General features: G+C 49.0%; 1 protein-coding gene across 9 annotated transcripts in view; it reads left to right on the top strand.

Moving 5' to 3' along the window:
* Window positions 1-1,737: 1,737 nt before the first annotated feature.
* Window positions 1,738-14,134, top strand: part of LOC115550536 (CUGBP Elav-like family member 2) — a 32,927-nt gene continuing 20,530 nt past the window's right edge. For 6 of the 9 annotated variants that reach the window (XM_030365652.1, XM_030365653.1, XM_030365655.1 and 3 more), the window contains exons 1-2: window positions 1,951-2,063; window positions 12,652-12,848. In XM_030365652.1, coding sequence (XP_030221512.1) covers window positions 1,951-2,063; window positions 12,652-12,848 — 310 coding nt within the window. Of the gene's footprint in view, window positions 2,064-4,229; window positions 4,562-12,651; window positions 12,849-14,134 lie in introns of those variants that run through there. The other 3 variants (XM_030365656.1, XM_030365659.1, XM_030365650.1) reach the window with 2 other exon arrangements.

Here is a 14,134-nt window from a genome sequence, read left to right on the forward strand (position 1 = left end):
TAGACTGAGGGATCACCACATGTGACAGCAGCACCTGCCCCCATTAGCCAGCCGCTATATTTATATTACTGTTGAGGCCGCGCACGTGCATTCTGCCTCCCGTTTGAATTAGCCCACTCCCTCATCGCAATTTTAATTTCTTTGTGTAACTAGTCTGGTTGTACCAGGGCCAATTCAGGCATCGCACACCAGTAGACGACGCAGCACAAGACAGGGAAGAAAGAAGGGGAAATGATTAAGGCCTCATCTTATCGCTAATGTTGCGTTCCTCTAATGGAGCTGAACCCCTATTAGGGAACCGAGACGGCGCCCCCCCCGGGGGGAAGGCAGAGGTTGAAGTGACACCTCCCATCTAAACTGCTGGGCTAATGTTTTTGTTGCAGCTTAGCAGAAATGATGGTGAACATGCAAATGTTCCGAGTTGTATGGAGAGCATGTGTTTATGGAGCCACACACGGGCCCTAAACACTCCACACACACACGCCTTTGTGTCCTGCTCCTTCCTCAGTAGTTCTGCCTGAAAGGCAAATCAGTTTTTATTTTTTTTTATTGTTGTTTTTTTTACTCACATGCAAATTGCTGCTCCACAAAGCCTTTGATGGAACGGAAGGCTGTGTGCTTCAGAGATGTGCTCTGGATCTCGCAATCTGTGTGTGTGTGTGTGTGTGTGTGTGTGTGTGTGTGTGTGTGTGTGTGTGTGTGTGTGTGTGTGTGTGTGTGTGTGTGTGTGTGTGTGTGCGTGTGTGCGTGCGTGCGTGCGTGCGTGTGTGTGTCTGAAGCTCTGCTTTCAGGGGAAGGACTGGGGAACACTTTCTCCTGTTTTGGTAGAACCAGTTTTAACGTTTTGCACATGCGACGCATGCACAGACACATGTCACATTTTTGCAGCGCACGCTATTCCAAACCAAAGCAGTATGGGGAGGGCCCTGGGGCGTAACGGGCCCGCCAACGGTGGAATACCCTGCCGTGGCAGGGTATTCCACAGCCGTTCTCATTGACCATAGGATAACAAGCACAAGTCCAGAGAGCGATTATGTAATCACCCTGCTTGGGAACATAAATGAATGCCATCAAAGATGGCTGCTCACAGATTTAGCAGAAGGCTATCTTTACCTCCTCTGTCTGGCTATAATGGTGACATCAGAGCGCATACAGCCTGTTCTCTCTGCATTTCAGTGGATTATTGCCAAACTCCTGGCATGGTGGGAATGTCACACATGTGGTCGTCCTGTCTGTCATGAGGCTCGGCAGTAAAGCAGTCTGTGGTCCAACGATGAGAGCAGACCGCTCTAGGGGGGACAGGGCTCCTCATAGACACCTTGGAAACAGGTGTCCTCAACCCACTTAATAGTATAACGCTGTATCTATAATGGACCCCATGGACACAGCTGACAACAATACAAGTAGAAAAACAAACCATTGTCTTGCTGGCTCTCTCCTCTCTCTGTGTTTACACGGGCCTTACCGGGCTAACACCAGGCAAGGCGAGCGACCGGGTGCAAGTGGATGAGTGCTCATATACAGGGCTGATATTTATATCTGGTGCCAGTATTTGCTCTCATTTACCCTCATCCCAATCGCAAACTTGTTCAAGTCCAAGTCCCATCTCCCCCCCCCCCCTCCCGCACTCTGATAGGATTGTCAATTAGTGGAAAGGAGAGTGCTTCTGCTGGGGCGGCCAGCTCTCCAGCAAGCGAACTGGGCCGGGCGTTGGACACAGGCTCAACAATGCATTAGCACACGATGAGCTGTCAGGCAGGATTATTTCAGCCACGCCAGTCAGTGGAGGGGGTGGCGCGCTCTGCTGCACTAAAGCGAGGAGAAAGAGAAGGGGGCGGGAGTGAGACGCGCGGAGCAAAGAGGGAGAGAAACACACAGTGTGGATAGAGAGAGGAGGAAAGGAAAAGTGGTCATTGCACAAGGTGGATTTCTGTTTTGTCCGGAGCACCAATGTTGGAACACTCCTCCGAGCTGGCGCTGGTGCAGAGTTTGTACGTCAACAGCATGCGCTGTCCCCCGTCCGCGGCCGGCGTCTCTGTCGGCGACGAGGACCTGGCAGTAAGGTACGTGGTGGGCTAGGCCCCCCCGTTCAACCGTCTAGGGCTGGCTGAGCTGGGAGCTGAGCCGAATCACTGCTGCCTCTTTGTGTGCAGGATGGAACAGGATGTGTGGCTGTTTTTCATTTGAAGAATTGGGCCATGCCGTGTGTTATTGTCATCTTTTGTCATGTGTGGTATGTGTTTGGAAAGATGATCATATCTAGGAATATGAGAATGTTCTGAATACATGTTATCTCCTGAATAAAGAGAATGGGTTAGTTGTGTGTTCCTGAAGGCTATTTGTTTAGTGTTGGGTGGACAATGGTGTTTACGTTTTAAAGTAACATCTTGTTTGCTCTTTATTTACCTCCTGTGAATGTCTGCTCATCTTTTTCAAAGTGGGGAACAAACAAGTCCTTACATGGGCTATAAAAAAGAGGAGCCAAGTCAATAATGCAGGGGCTCTTGTGAATAGGAAAAAACCAAACAAAACTGGGAAGAAATGCTCATTGAAACGACCCACATATCATACACCTTAGATAAATCAAAATACGATGAGGATCCTTTTATTAAAATGTGATATCTATTTTTTGTAAGACAACGGTACACAACAAGATGGCGTTAATGTGTGTCTCATCAACACTTATCTGGAACTGTTTCTTCAGAAAAGTTCCTGCTCCCCATTTTGAGAGATGTGGTCGCCATTCGGTGAGCTCTGTTGTGTTAGTCCTGAGAGCACAAGACTAGAAGCTATTCCACCAGATTCTAGGAGACAGAGACACGAAATAAATGATGTAGCCCAATTAGGTTGCGGCTGCCCTATTTTTACATGACCTGTTTAGGTCCCGCGTGTGTGTGGGAGTGAGTGTTAGAGTAGTGGATGAATTGATTTGTAAGACTGCAGAGAAAAAACCTTTGATGTCAAACACACAAAAGCAGCCTACGTGTGGCGGATTATGATTGGATTACAATAGTTTTAATATGAGATTAAGGACCAGATTTGAGCGGGAAGGTCCTGTCAACAGGGCTGTAGACCCACGTTATCCATCCCAACAAACAAACAAATGTCTCCCACAGATATCCCAAACCCTCCACACACTCAATCAATGGGGTGGACACAGCAGCAAATTCCACCGAAGGCATACGGTGTCTGTGTGTTCCCTCTAAAGCCAGAGACCAAACACAGTCTATTTACCACAGTCCAGATCCTTTCACATCAAATGTATTCAATGAGCTCCCTCGAGATCAAGGCGGGAGGCAATATGGGGATGTTTGAAAAGGGATGTTGCTCTGGTTTTTTTGTCCTTTTTAATGAAACCTGAAGCCCCAGGGAGGTTTACACTTTCTTTTTATAGCTCTCCCTCTCTCCATCTTCAAGGCAATGGCTGTTATATACTGTGCTCTGTTTGAACGTACAGCAAAATAGGTCACACGTCACATTATACAAACCTCTTTAGAAGTCGGTTTTGTATAGCACTGGGGTAGAGCTGCCTAGAGAGATCGCTATGGAGACAAGGATGAAGTCAGATTTCATAAACGAGCTCCATCTTAACCCGGGTTATGAATAATATTTTTAATTAGGCAACAGCCGAACCAGAAAGGACTGGTTTGATAATAACACTAGACTATGACAAGACTGCACCCCTATCACCCCCTCCTACCACAATGTGGGAGAGGCCTCGCCCTACAAGTCCCGGCTCAACAAAAGAAGGCCGACTCCCCCTCCCCCATGTTCACAACAGCCATTATACAAAAGGTAACATGGCCCTTGACCCCGCTGAAAGGCGGAATCCAAGTTGGCAGATAAACAACTGCGGTTTAATGATGTCGTATGCGCGGTGAACTAAATAACTTAACTAAGTGCAAAACTGCAATGGATATAGCAATTGATAAAACCTATTAAAACAGCTTTTCCTTGTTATTGGTTCAATATTAAAAATGAATATAAAAAACGGTAGGCTGTAGTAAAAGCTGCAGCGCCGATTAAACACAGTGCGGGACATTTGTTCTCACTTAAGAGGTTTGCGACGTCCTTTAAACGTAATAAAGATTCCGTTTTACCTGTCAATGCGCGACCGGGTCCAAATAAGTTGGCCAGTGACGGATATTTAACGAAAATAACGATCGACCGACTCCAAATCAACGAGCGAGCTGTCAGCGTGGTTTTCAGACCGTGCGTAAAGCTGTGCGTAAAGACCACGCCTCTGCCGTTCTGCAGCTCGGTGTGCAGTGAGACGGGATCCAGTTAGACGGCATCCAGACACACTCTCACTTCAACGGACGATAGGAGACGCCACAAGGAGAGCGAAACAAGGCCGACTCCGTGTTCACATCGCATGCAGCAACTCTGAAGACGCCCCTCGCACCTGTTCCGTTCCGTCTCGCAGGGGTCGGGTCTCTCTCGACCGGGGCTCACTTCTCATTGTCTGCCTGCACCGCGGCGTTGTTTTGATCATGACTTCGTCGTACGATTTGGATTTCCATCTGGCCGAAAGCCGGCTGATGAGTTCGGGCGAAACGATGTAAGTAACTCAACTTTTACAACAAGGGAAAAGGGTAGCCATTTTAATCGCAAAGCAATGCACGGAGGAGGAGCGGCGAGGCCCGCGACTCCGGCTGCGGCTCAAAGCGGAGCCGGAGCCGCTGGCCTCGACGCCGCTCCACCGTTCACCACACGGCGCTACGCCCACGGCCACTGCAACAACTTTAATCCACTCCAACAACACCACCGAACCCCTCTTATCGTACACCATTAAGCCCGCCGCACGGACCCCGTCCGTGTACGTATCTATCGCCGGTTCTCCGCGGCTCCGAGTCACGGGACCCGCGGCTCACAAGGCCGAGTGTGGGCAGCGCTCGGACCCAACGGTCGTAACATGTGCGTCCGGAGCGCCCGCCCCGCGCTAAGAAGTTCCGCCAACAACCTAACTCATTAACCACACGAATTCGGTGTTTATCTGGGGCGTTTCTCCGATGTTTTAAGACATCAACCCGCTGACTTCCTTCCGGCTCAAAGTTTGAGCAGAAAGAGTTTCTACCGACGCGGTGTCGCAGGGCGACGGGCGTCGTGCTGCGCTGCACAGGGCAACGCGTAGCCCGCCGTTGACGATACATGGCGTCGGTGACCTGCGTCGGCCAGCGTTCACTTCAAACACGTCTACGTGCCAATCATCCCTCGCAGTGGTCGGGTTTAACCGCGGTTCGCTTATTTTAATTACCCCGCTCTGGTAGTAAGAAGCCCCGCTTGGGTCTGCCTGGCGCTCCCCGGACCCTCCCTGCTCGTCTTAGCGGTTGTAGCTTCGTCTTAGCAGTTGTAGCTTCGTCTTGGCAGTTGTAGCTTAGTGTTAGCGGTTGTAGCTTAGTGTTAGCGGTTGTAGCTTAGTGTTAGCGGTGGTAGCTCTGTGTTAAAGGTTGTAGCTCAATGCAAACGTCGTAGCTCAATGCAAACGTCGTAGCTCAATGCAAACGTCGTAGCTCAATGCTAACGTCGTAGCTCAACGCTAGCGCTGTAGCTCAATGCTAGCGTTGTAGCTTCATGCTCTAGCTAGCTCGCCCGGAGTTGATGGGTGTTCTCCCGGGCTCCATGTTGCGCGCGGGGGGCTCGCAACAGCAGCACGTGGTCGAGCCGTCGATGGTGGTCGGGGTTGGGGTCATGTGACCGCGGCCGTGACGCCGTCCTCATGGCGGCGGACCGCGGTCCCCGTGACCCGGGACCTGGCCCGCTTGGGCTCTCTTAACAAAGTACCCTACATACATTATTAATGTTTACATGTATCGAGGTCACGGCGATGCCTCCGTGTTTTCAGCTAATCCTGATGTTAATATTTAATAGACATTCATGTTGCTTTCGTGAACGTTAAATAGTGCTTAACCATGGTATGTTTGAGTTGGTAACTGCTATTGCATAGTTACCAACTGAAATACACCATGTTAAATACTAATAGGAGGACGTTTATTACCCCATCAGCCCTTACTTTCCCATATAACCTAAAAACGTTGATCAATCCTCGTTCAGTCGATGCTGACCGTCACATGTTGTTTGTTGACTCACTGGTCGTGAGGGCTGGACCAATTGTCCATGGTGGTAAGATCCAAATGTAGGAGTATAACCTAAAACCACAACCAGTTTAATAACTGGAGCACAGTATTGACTTCACTTACAAACGTCCACATTGGATTTATTAACGACAAATCATCCAACAACGACACATAAAATTGGTCCAAAAGATCAAGTCATCTGCTGTCCATATGCATGGGTGGTGGGGGTTTACCAAAGCCATAACTTTGCAGCGTGCATTAGGGAAACGCTGGGCCCAGAGACGACGTGAGAAATTAGATCCACCCTTAGCGAGCTGTGTTTGATTGATTTATCCCCTCGTGGCCGGTGAGAGCCACTATCAGGGCTTAAGCGATATCCTGTAGCAACAAACGGGGACATTGCATCGGACAAGATAAGCGCAGAGGTGATCCCTTTGTCGTGGCCCGGGAGCTGTTGATCTGTGGGCAGCTTCGGCCTTTTGCCACCAGGTCTGACGCCGTGCACACCACACCAGCTGTTCACTCCTGTGACACGGCTGTGGGAAAGTGCCAGCATGGACAGATGTTGAAGGCAAGGGGCTCTGGTCTCTGGCATGTCACCTGTTCCTCTCTCGCCGTGAGCAGGGGAGCAGGGCCGGGCCTTTGGTAGGTTGAGAAGGTCCCAGTTTGACGACAACAGAGGCTGTAAGCAGTTCAGCGTACTGTGCTGGTTCGATGCTGCTGCTGTGGTTTGGCTGGCAGTTCACACAGGATGTTTCTCAAATGAGTTCTTTGGTTCGGTATTTCACAAGAATGGGGCTGTGTTGCGCAACTCAGCTGTGTCCAAGGTCTTTTGCAACCCTCATCAATTCTCACATAAAGCTGGCTTCGTTTCCGCCATTTCTTGCATGTTGACAGTTTATAGACCCAATAATAACTAGCTTGGTGTGTAGCTTAATATAAAGAATTTATTAGTGTGATTTATGTTCATTAATATTTATTATTATGCACAGAGTAGGTTTGATATGCCGTTAGTCACGCACATGCCATCAAACATTGATGTTGCCAAACCAAGGAGGCGGCTGCGTTTGTTTTAAATAGTTTTATTGTGCTATTACTCCTTTTTGTTTATAGCATTACAAATGGCAGAATATCATTACTAAACATTCACCAAGTATGAAATCAATAGATTATCTTCCTTGTGGAACATAAGAAAGATGTATAGCCATATCTTATGTTTACAAGCTCATGGCAATGTGTAAACGGTGCATTGGGCCTAGCTATGCAACGGTATATTTACATGTAGAACAGGACATAAGGGAAGGGCAGAATCTATATCTGGTTCTTTTAGAATTTGATATTACTGATCTCAAAGTAGAGCAGGCCCAATTGTGAATATTAATTGAAATGTTGTCTGGCTGCTTACACTCGCTGCTCCACAACCACAAACTCCTGTTCTCAAGGACATTAAGCAAATTGGATTTGGATGAACACAATTGGTAATGGCTTGTTGTTGAGGTCAATGACTTTGCAAACAGAAAAATAAATATCCTAGGATTCCAATGTACACTGCGCTAGTGATCTCTTATTTATTTGTTATCGGTGCAGCCGTTAAGCACGACCCTTTAGTTTCATGTAAAAAGATTGAAGGTCTCCGTGCATTGTTTCAGGCGAGCCTATTTCCTGTTGGATTGGTTTCACAAGCAACACGTGAAACCCATTGTGCTGCCCACCCTGTTGAGCCATCCCCAGTCGCCAATCTCTTGTAAAGATACTGCTACTAAGCGCCATTGTGTGTTTGCCAGAGAGGGGTGTGGCCATGACCATAATCCGACATATGACAATACACTGATCTACCCATAAAATGTGTCCCAATTGTCAAATCAGCTTTTCCTAGCAATACTACCAGACCGCCACACATTGTAAAGGTGGCCGTTGCTCTTAAGATGGCTGGGCTCAAAGCTAAAGGGATAGCGATGCCTCACATGATGGTCAGCATGGGGCTGGTGTACCACATGTAAACCGTATATGCCGCCCATACAAAGTCGTTTCCTGTGGCGCTGGGGTCAGCTGCAGCGGTAGATAAGCTCCATGCTTAATTAAGCGCCCCGCAGAGAAAAGTGTAGCATTTCTCTCTCTGGGAATGAGGCAGATTGGGGAAACTCTGCACTAAATGCAATTTGTGTGTGACCATTCAGTATTTAATAATTCTTTAATCATGCACAAGAATATAAAGGCTGGTTTTGGCATGGTGGGATAATGGTAAGTCAATGCAATTAGCTTCCTTTCTAAAGAAAGCATGTGCTAATTGCTGCCTTTTAGTATGCCGTTTGTCTCTACATCTGAAGGGGCCGGTTGTGAATACTTCTCCTGCCAAGGAGGGCCGCCTAAAGATTTGCATTCATGCTCTGTCACTGAGCACTGTGAGCAAGAGTTGATTTGGTTGCAAGGAGATTTAACTATTCATCGACTCTGGGCCCTACTCGAGGCAGGCTCGTCCATATCTGGCAGGGAGCGTTTGGCTTGGTTATGGCGGTAAATGGGGCGGGCCTTGTCATCGGATGCTGGCTATCTTTTAACACGGGGGCCATTCACTGGCTGATTGAACATGTCTGTCTCAATCAAAAGCAATAACAATGGAAACTGGGTCACAGTGGACCCATGTGGAGGGAGGTCCTGTACGATGGCACCTTAATGTGTCAGATTTCATGTCTTCTTCATGGCTCATTTGTAATACCAATTTTAGCATTTAAGTGCTTTGGAGAGCCATTGATTTAAATGTCAGTGTTATTCAAGCTATATCTACAGTAATAAACCATTCCTCATCCCCCCCCCAAAAAAGCATGACGGAGATGTCCCACCATGTGCACGTTAACCTTTAGGGAGTGGGGTCGAAACTGGTCCATTAGGCAAGACGAGGAGGCGTCTCCTGGCGGTACGTGTTCTCCCATAGATCCTCCCTTGCACGTTCAAAATACATGCTTTAAGAACGGCAACCCGATGGCTGCAGAATGGGCCCCAATGGGTTCCCAATTGTGCATTCATGTCCTTTATTTATTATGCATTTGATTAAAGTAAGGTAGGGGAGCATCAAGAGGCAAACATCACCAGCTGGCGGGTCGACAGCCCCCCTTATCTTCGGCGTGGCGATAACCCCCTCGATATGACAAATGTTATTTACATAGTGACGGGCAGGTTGAGAGATGCGTCCTAATTTTTGCATGAAGATGTCACTCACCAGGGGTCTGGGCGGCCGCAGTCCGGTTGCTCGTCTCTAAGGTCAGGGGAGTGACTGGGCGGCCACATGGCCCTGATACATCATGTGGTTTATGTGCTAGCGCGACAGCAGGTATGCCACCGTCGCCGCGGCACCGAATTACTTCTCAGCTGCTCTGGGGCGTCTTGGAAGGAGACGGCTGTCGTATCCAATAGCTGCATTAGGAATGTTCGAAATCGTCGTACACCGTGTTCCCCGCCTCCGGCTGCGTGGGCCGCTGGAGAGTGTGTGTGTTCCTGTGCTTCACATCACGAGTGTGTTCATCAAACGCTGTGTCCTTTTGAGTACACTGCCAGGCGGCGGTAAAGCATGCACTTTAAAGTGTTTCACTAGGTGGGAGGGCACATCAAAAACGGTAGCTTTAGGAGGGCCTTATCTTGTCATTATTGTCCTTCCTAGCTTCGTAGGTTGGCAGGCTAAACGTTGATGCTCTCTCTCCTCTAATGAAGCGTGTAAACAATTCCTTACACATCTTAAGAGTCTTGTGCCTATGCCCGCAGAGAGGTGGCATCCTCTGCAAAATGGCGTCGAGAGCCCGGGGCGTGAGTGTGGATAAATGGTGTCACGTACCACAGTGTCGTGGCCCTGCTAGACTCAGCCCCCAGCAAGCTCCCCAGCATCCCTCTGACTCGGCCCATTGTTCTGCCCAGGGACCGGTGGACAGCGTTCTCCAGCAGGGGGGAACAATATGTAATTGTTCCCCCCGCCGGGGCGAAGACGCTGTAGGTTACTCCCTGTACCATCGCCAAAATGCCTGCGGAGGAGACGCACCGCGGACGACACGGGGTCTACTAAAGCCAGGTTTCTGCCAGGTTCCAAGCTACATCCCTGCGGTTCTCCATAGCTGTTGGGGAGGGGGGCTACAGCCCCCATTGAGGTGTCTTTTTTTTTTTTTCTTTTGTTCCGCTTTTGCTGACTTACGACCTTCTCTGGACCCGTTGTGTTAGTGAGAAAGGAAAATCTCTGAAGACGTTACGAGCGTTGGATAACCGAGGCGCGGTGTCCGAGTGGGAGTCTTCAGGATGTCCTTTAAATCCTTAAAGGAGTTTGGCGTTTCTGCCGAACGCTTGGGATCGATGTGTAAGAGGTGGATGGCTCGTGTCCAAAGGTCGGCATGCTGTTAATCACTTCCTTTATTTATTTAATCTCTACTCGGTAGCTTTTCTTTAGTGTACCCCCCCCCCCCGCCTTCCTTTGTTGCCTTGTGGTAGGAAAGTAAAAAGTAGCATAAAATGTGAGTGGTGTTGCATGTCTCTGGAGCTAATGGAGTCCCATGTTCTGAATCGACACCAGGTCTTGTGATCTCTGCCTTGCCTTCACGGTGACAGCGATGGCCTTTTGATTTATATGACCCTTCTCCTGAAAACATGTCTGCCAGTAGTGCTAACTTGCCCGTCCTGCCTCGCATCGTATCTGTGTGCGGAGGGAAGGATTAACTGCAGTCTTGCTCCTATTCTCACCTGGCCCAGGGACATTGCCTGATGGAAGATGGTGTTGAGTGGGACACTTATCTATATCGCTACACTTCTTTTTGCTAGCCCCCTCCCGTCCCACGTTGACTGTTTGTCAATATGTGGTTTTGAGTATGCGTTTTGTATCACATTAAACGTCTTCTCGCCTTCTGCAGCAAAACGCCTTCCAGCGGTGGCCTGATGGCTTCCCGTTTCCAACAATAGCCAGATGAACTATTGTCATAATGTGATGCTTTTGTTTTAGCGTGTTGTGCGCTCGCGAGCTAATCCGAAATGCTGATTCTTAAATTAGAGCGGGTTGGAATCGTCCTGTTTCTGACTCTAATCCCTTTACCAAAGTTATCTACATACTGAAAATGCATACATTGAGGTCTGACAGTTGCTGTCAATTCTGTGAAATGAATCTCTCCCCGATTTAACTTTCCTTGCTGGCGAAATTATATTTGTGCAAATGTATCATTTCCATATAATCCTCAATCATTTCACTGCGTTTCCTCCTTGGTCCTTACAACAAGCTTGAGCGTTTACCTTACTCCTCGGGTCATGCAGCACTATTTATCTGTTGTCTGGGCGAGCCATGGAGGTAAATTGATGTCGTTTTCTATCGTCGTCACTGTGAACTAGGACAGACCGCCAATCATTTAGCCAGGGAAACCTCCCCATTGGTTCTTGGCAGCGTACATGACCGTAAATCAAACTCCCAGGCATCAGCGACTACGCAAACCAGGACAAGGCGTGCTCGATATTATTTAATGTTGTCTGGACTGCACATATTTCAGTAGGGCAGCTTTAATGGCCCCTAACAGTATAATAGGCCGGGATGGGTCCAGGGATTAAAGTACTGCTGTGATTTCATTCCAATATCTGAAACGGGTTCACACATTAGTATCATCCCTTAACTGTCACCATGGCCCTTAGTCTTATCTCTTAGATTTATAAAGGACAACGTACGTCATTGAACTCATTCCATTCAACCGTGGTTGTGCTTCACATCACATACGGGTCTATAATGTGGAGCAGGGCCGTAGAACAGAGAGATGAACCCCAAGAACAATCGCTCTTCCTCCGTTAATTCAACTGCGCTGTTTCTGCTGCCGGTCTCTGGATCATACGGACGTTACAATGAAGGGTTGTTTTAAATAAACGATAGACTGGTTGGGCATGAGTATTTATTTATAAATGGATGTATATAAAAAGGTTTGGCACGATTTTTGTAGTTCTTTTTTTATATACAAAATCTTTGGTGCAGGTCATTAGTCATCCCCTGTCACTTCATTTCAGAAATCAATCTGGTCTTTGATGGATGTCTTTCTGCGGGTCTCCGCGATGGATGAATTCCACCCCAACAGGAAGAGGGATTGACATGAGATTGTCCCCGTCTGGGAATACTAAACACTAGGGGTGGGAATCACAGGGTACCTTATGATATGATACGCGATACAGGCCCACGATACCAATAATATCGGTTTGCCGCCATTCTGCGATAATCAATATATTTTTTGACAATCCTATAAAGCTGCATGATATGACTAACGATGAATACAAACTGACCGTGAAAAGGTAAAGATTTCTGTCTTTGGTCGTGGACCAAACTGAGTTTTTCAGTTACTCGACTTTAACTTGTGAACTTGGCTACATTTTCCTCATTCTTGTGTTGAGCTCCACCTCGAAGAACAGGGAAATTTGTTTAGAGCACCTTATAAATAAAATATATAGTCATTCCGAGCGATATTTCCTGGGCATGAGAAGTGCCAGTGTATCGTTTCTCATATCATACGAAGAAGAGCAACGATATATCTCCCCACTCCTACTAACCACCTCTCCCTCGTTTTTGTGCCCCCCTCAGCAACGGCAATGGGAGCAAATTGAACGGCTCCGTGGAGCACCTTGACCAGCCGGACCCCGACTCCATCAAGATGTTCGTGGGGCAGATCCCGCGCTCCTGGTCCGAGACGGAGCTCAAGGAGCTGTTCGAACCCTTCGGCGCCGTGCACCAGATCAACATCCTCCGCGACCGCACCCAGAACCCCCCGCAGAGCAAAGGTATGTGCCAGGGCCCGGCCGGCGCCAGCTGGCCCTCTGCCTCCCCCCTGACTCCCTCTCTTCCCCCCCCCCCCCCCCCCCCCCCCCCCCCGGTACACCTCAGATGGCCACGCACCAGCGGTCCGCTACAATATATTCCAACAGAGCTCCATCGCCGGCCAGAAAATGTCGGCCGTCTGCTGCACTGTTTGTCCGGTACTCTTGTGTTTTGCAGAGCGTTGCATCGTTGGACTGCAACACAATGTCCCCCGGCCTGTGTATGCAACATGCAATACCGCTGGGTTTTATTATTATGCTTAACGGGCACAGATGATCCAATCGCCTCTTGCCTTTCTGGTGTGGTGGCGCTAAAATGTAAGCTGCATTTGTGTAACCTCTCATTATGGAAATGAAGGCTTTTGCTCTGCAACGCACGGCTCAGAGTGTAGCCTCGTGTAAAGCGAGTGTGGGCTAAGAGTGTTGCTCGACTGCAATTTCCTATTAAGACATCCATCGATGCACTCACCTTTTTAGAAAGAGTGCTCGAGTCGAGAGATTCAGTTTAGGCTGCAATTAGGGGTGGACAGTGGAGTGGGGAGCCCACCCTGAGAGAGAGGGGGAGAGAGAGCCTCTGATAACACAATGCAGGGTGATGGGCAGCTCCTGTAGAACTGTCAGCCCGAGCATGTCCTGCCCATTTCCATTCCTCCTATGCTCAGTTGACCCTGCTATGGTCTGAAGCCTTAATCCGCCCTGTGGGTTTGATGTTGGGCCTCCGCTTTGATGTCGCAGGGTCTATCTGGCCCGGCCGTCTCGCAGCAAACCGGAAAAACGGGCTGGGCTGGGGGGTATGGCTGTAATCTGTGCAGTGCAGGCTTGTCACCGGGATTTAGTCAGGTAGGCCAAGCGTGGCCATGTACTGGAGCAGCCCAGCCCCCTGCTCCGTTCCGGGCAGTGGTCTACCTATAGACCTCCGCTCTGTAGCGGGCTGCCTCTAGACTTCCTCCGTTCCGGGTTCACGTGGTCCACATGCTCAGGACTTAAACTAATCTCAAGCGTCCCCCTGGAGACTGTTGTGCGTTTGTGTGAGACTGTTGTGCGTTTGTGTGAGGCGGTGGTGCGTCTCCCAGGTCGCTGTGTGGCGGCGTGCATACAGGAGACATTGTGAGTCCCCCTGTGAGGCCATGAATGGTTCAAAGCCTCCCTTATAGCCGCCCCCCCCCCCCGGCCGCGGTGTCAGCTGTGATGGCCTATTGACATGTTAATGCAATGTTAATGTATTCCAACTGATAATCCAGACTGATCAC

Source organism: Gadus morhua, chromosome 9, assembly GCF_902167405.1.
Source record: "Gadus morhua chromosome 9, gadMor3.0, whole genome shotgun sequence".
Taxonomy (NCBI): Eukaryota; Metazoa; Chordata; class Actinopteri; order Gadiformes; family Gadidae; genus Gadus; species Gadus morhua.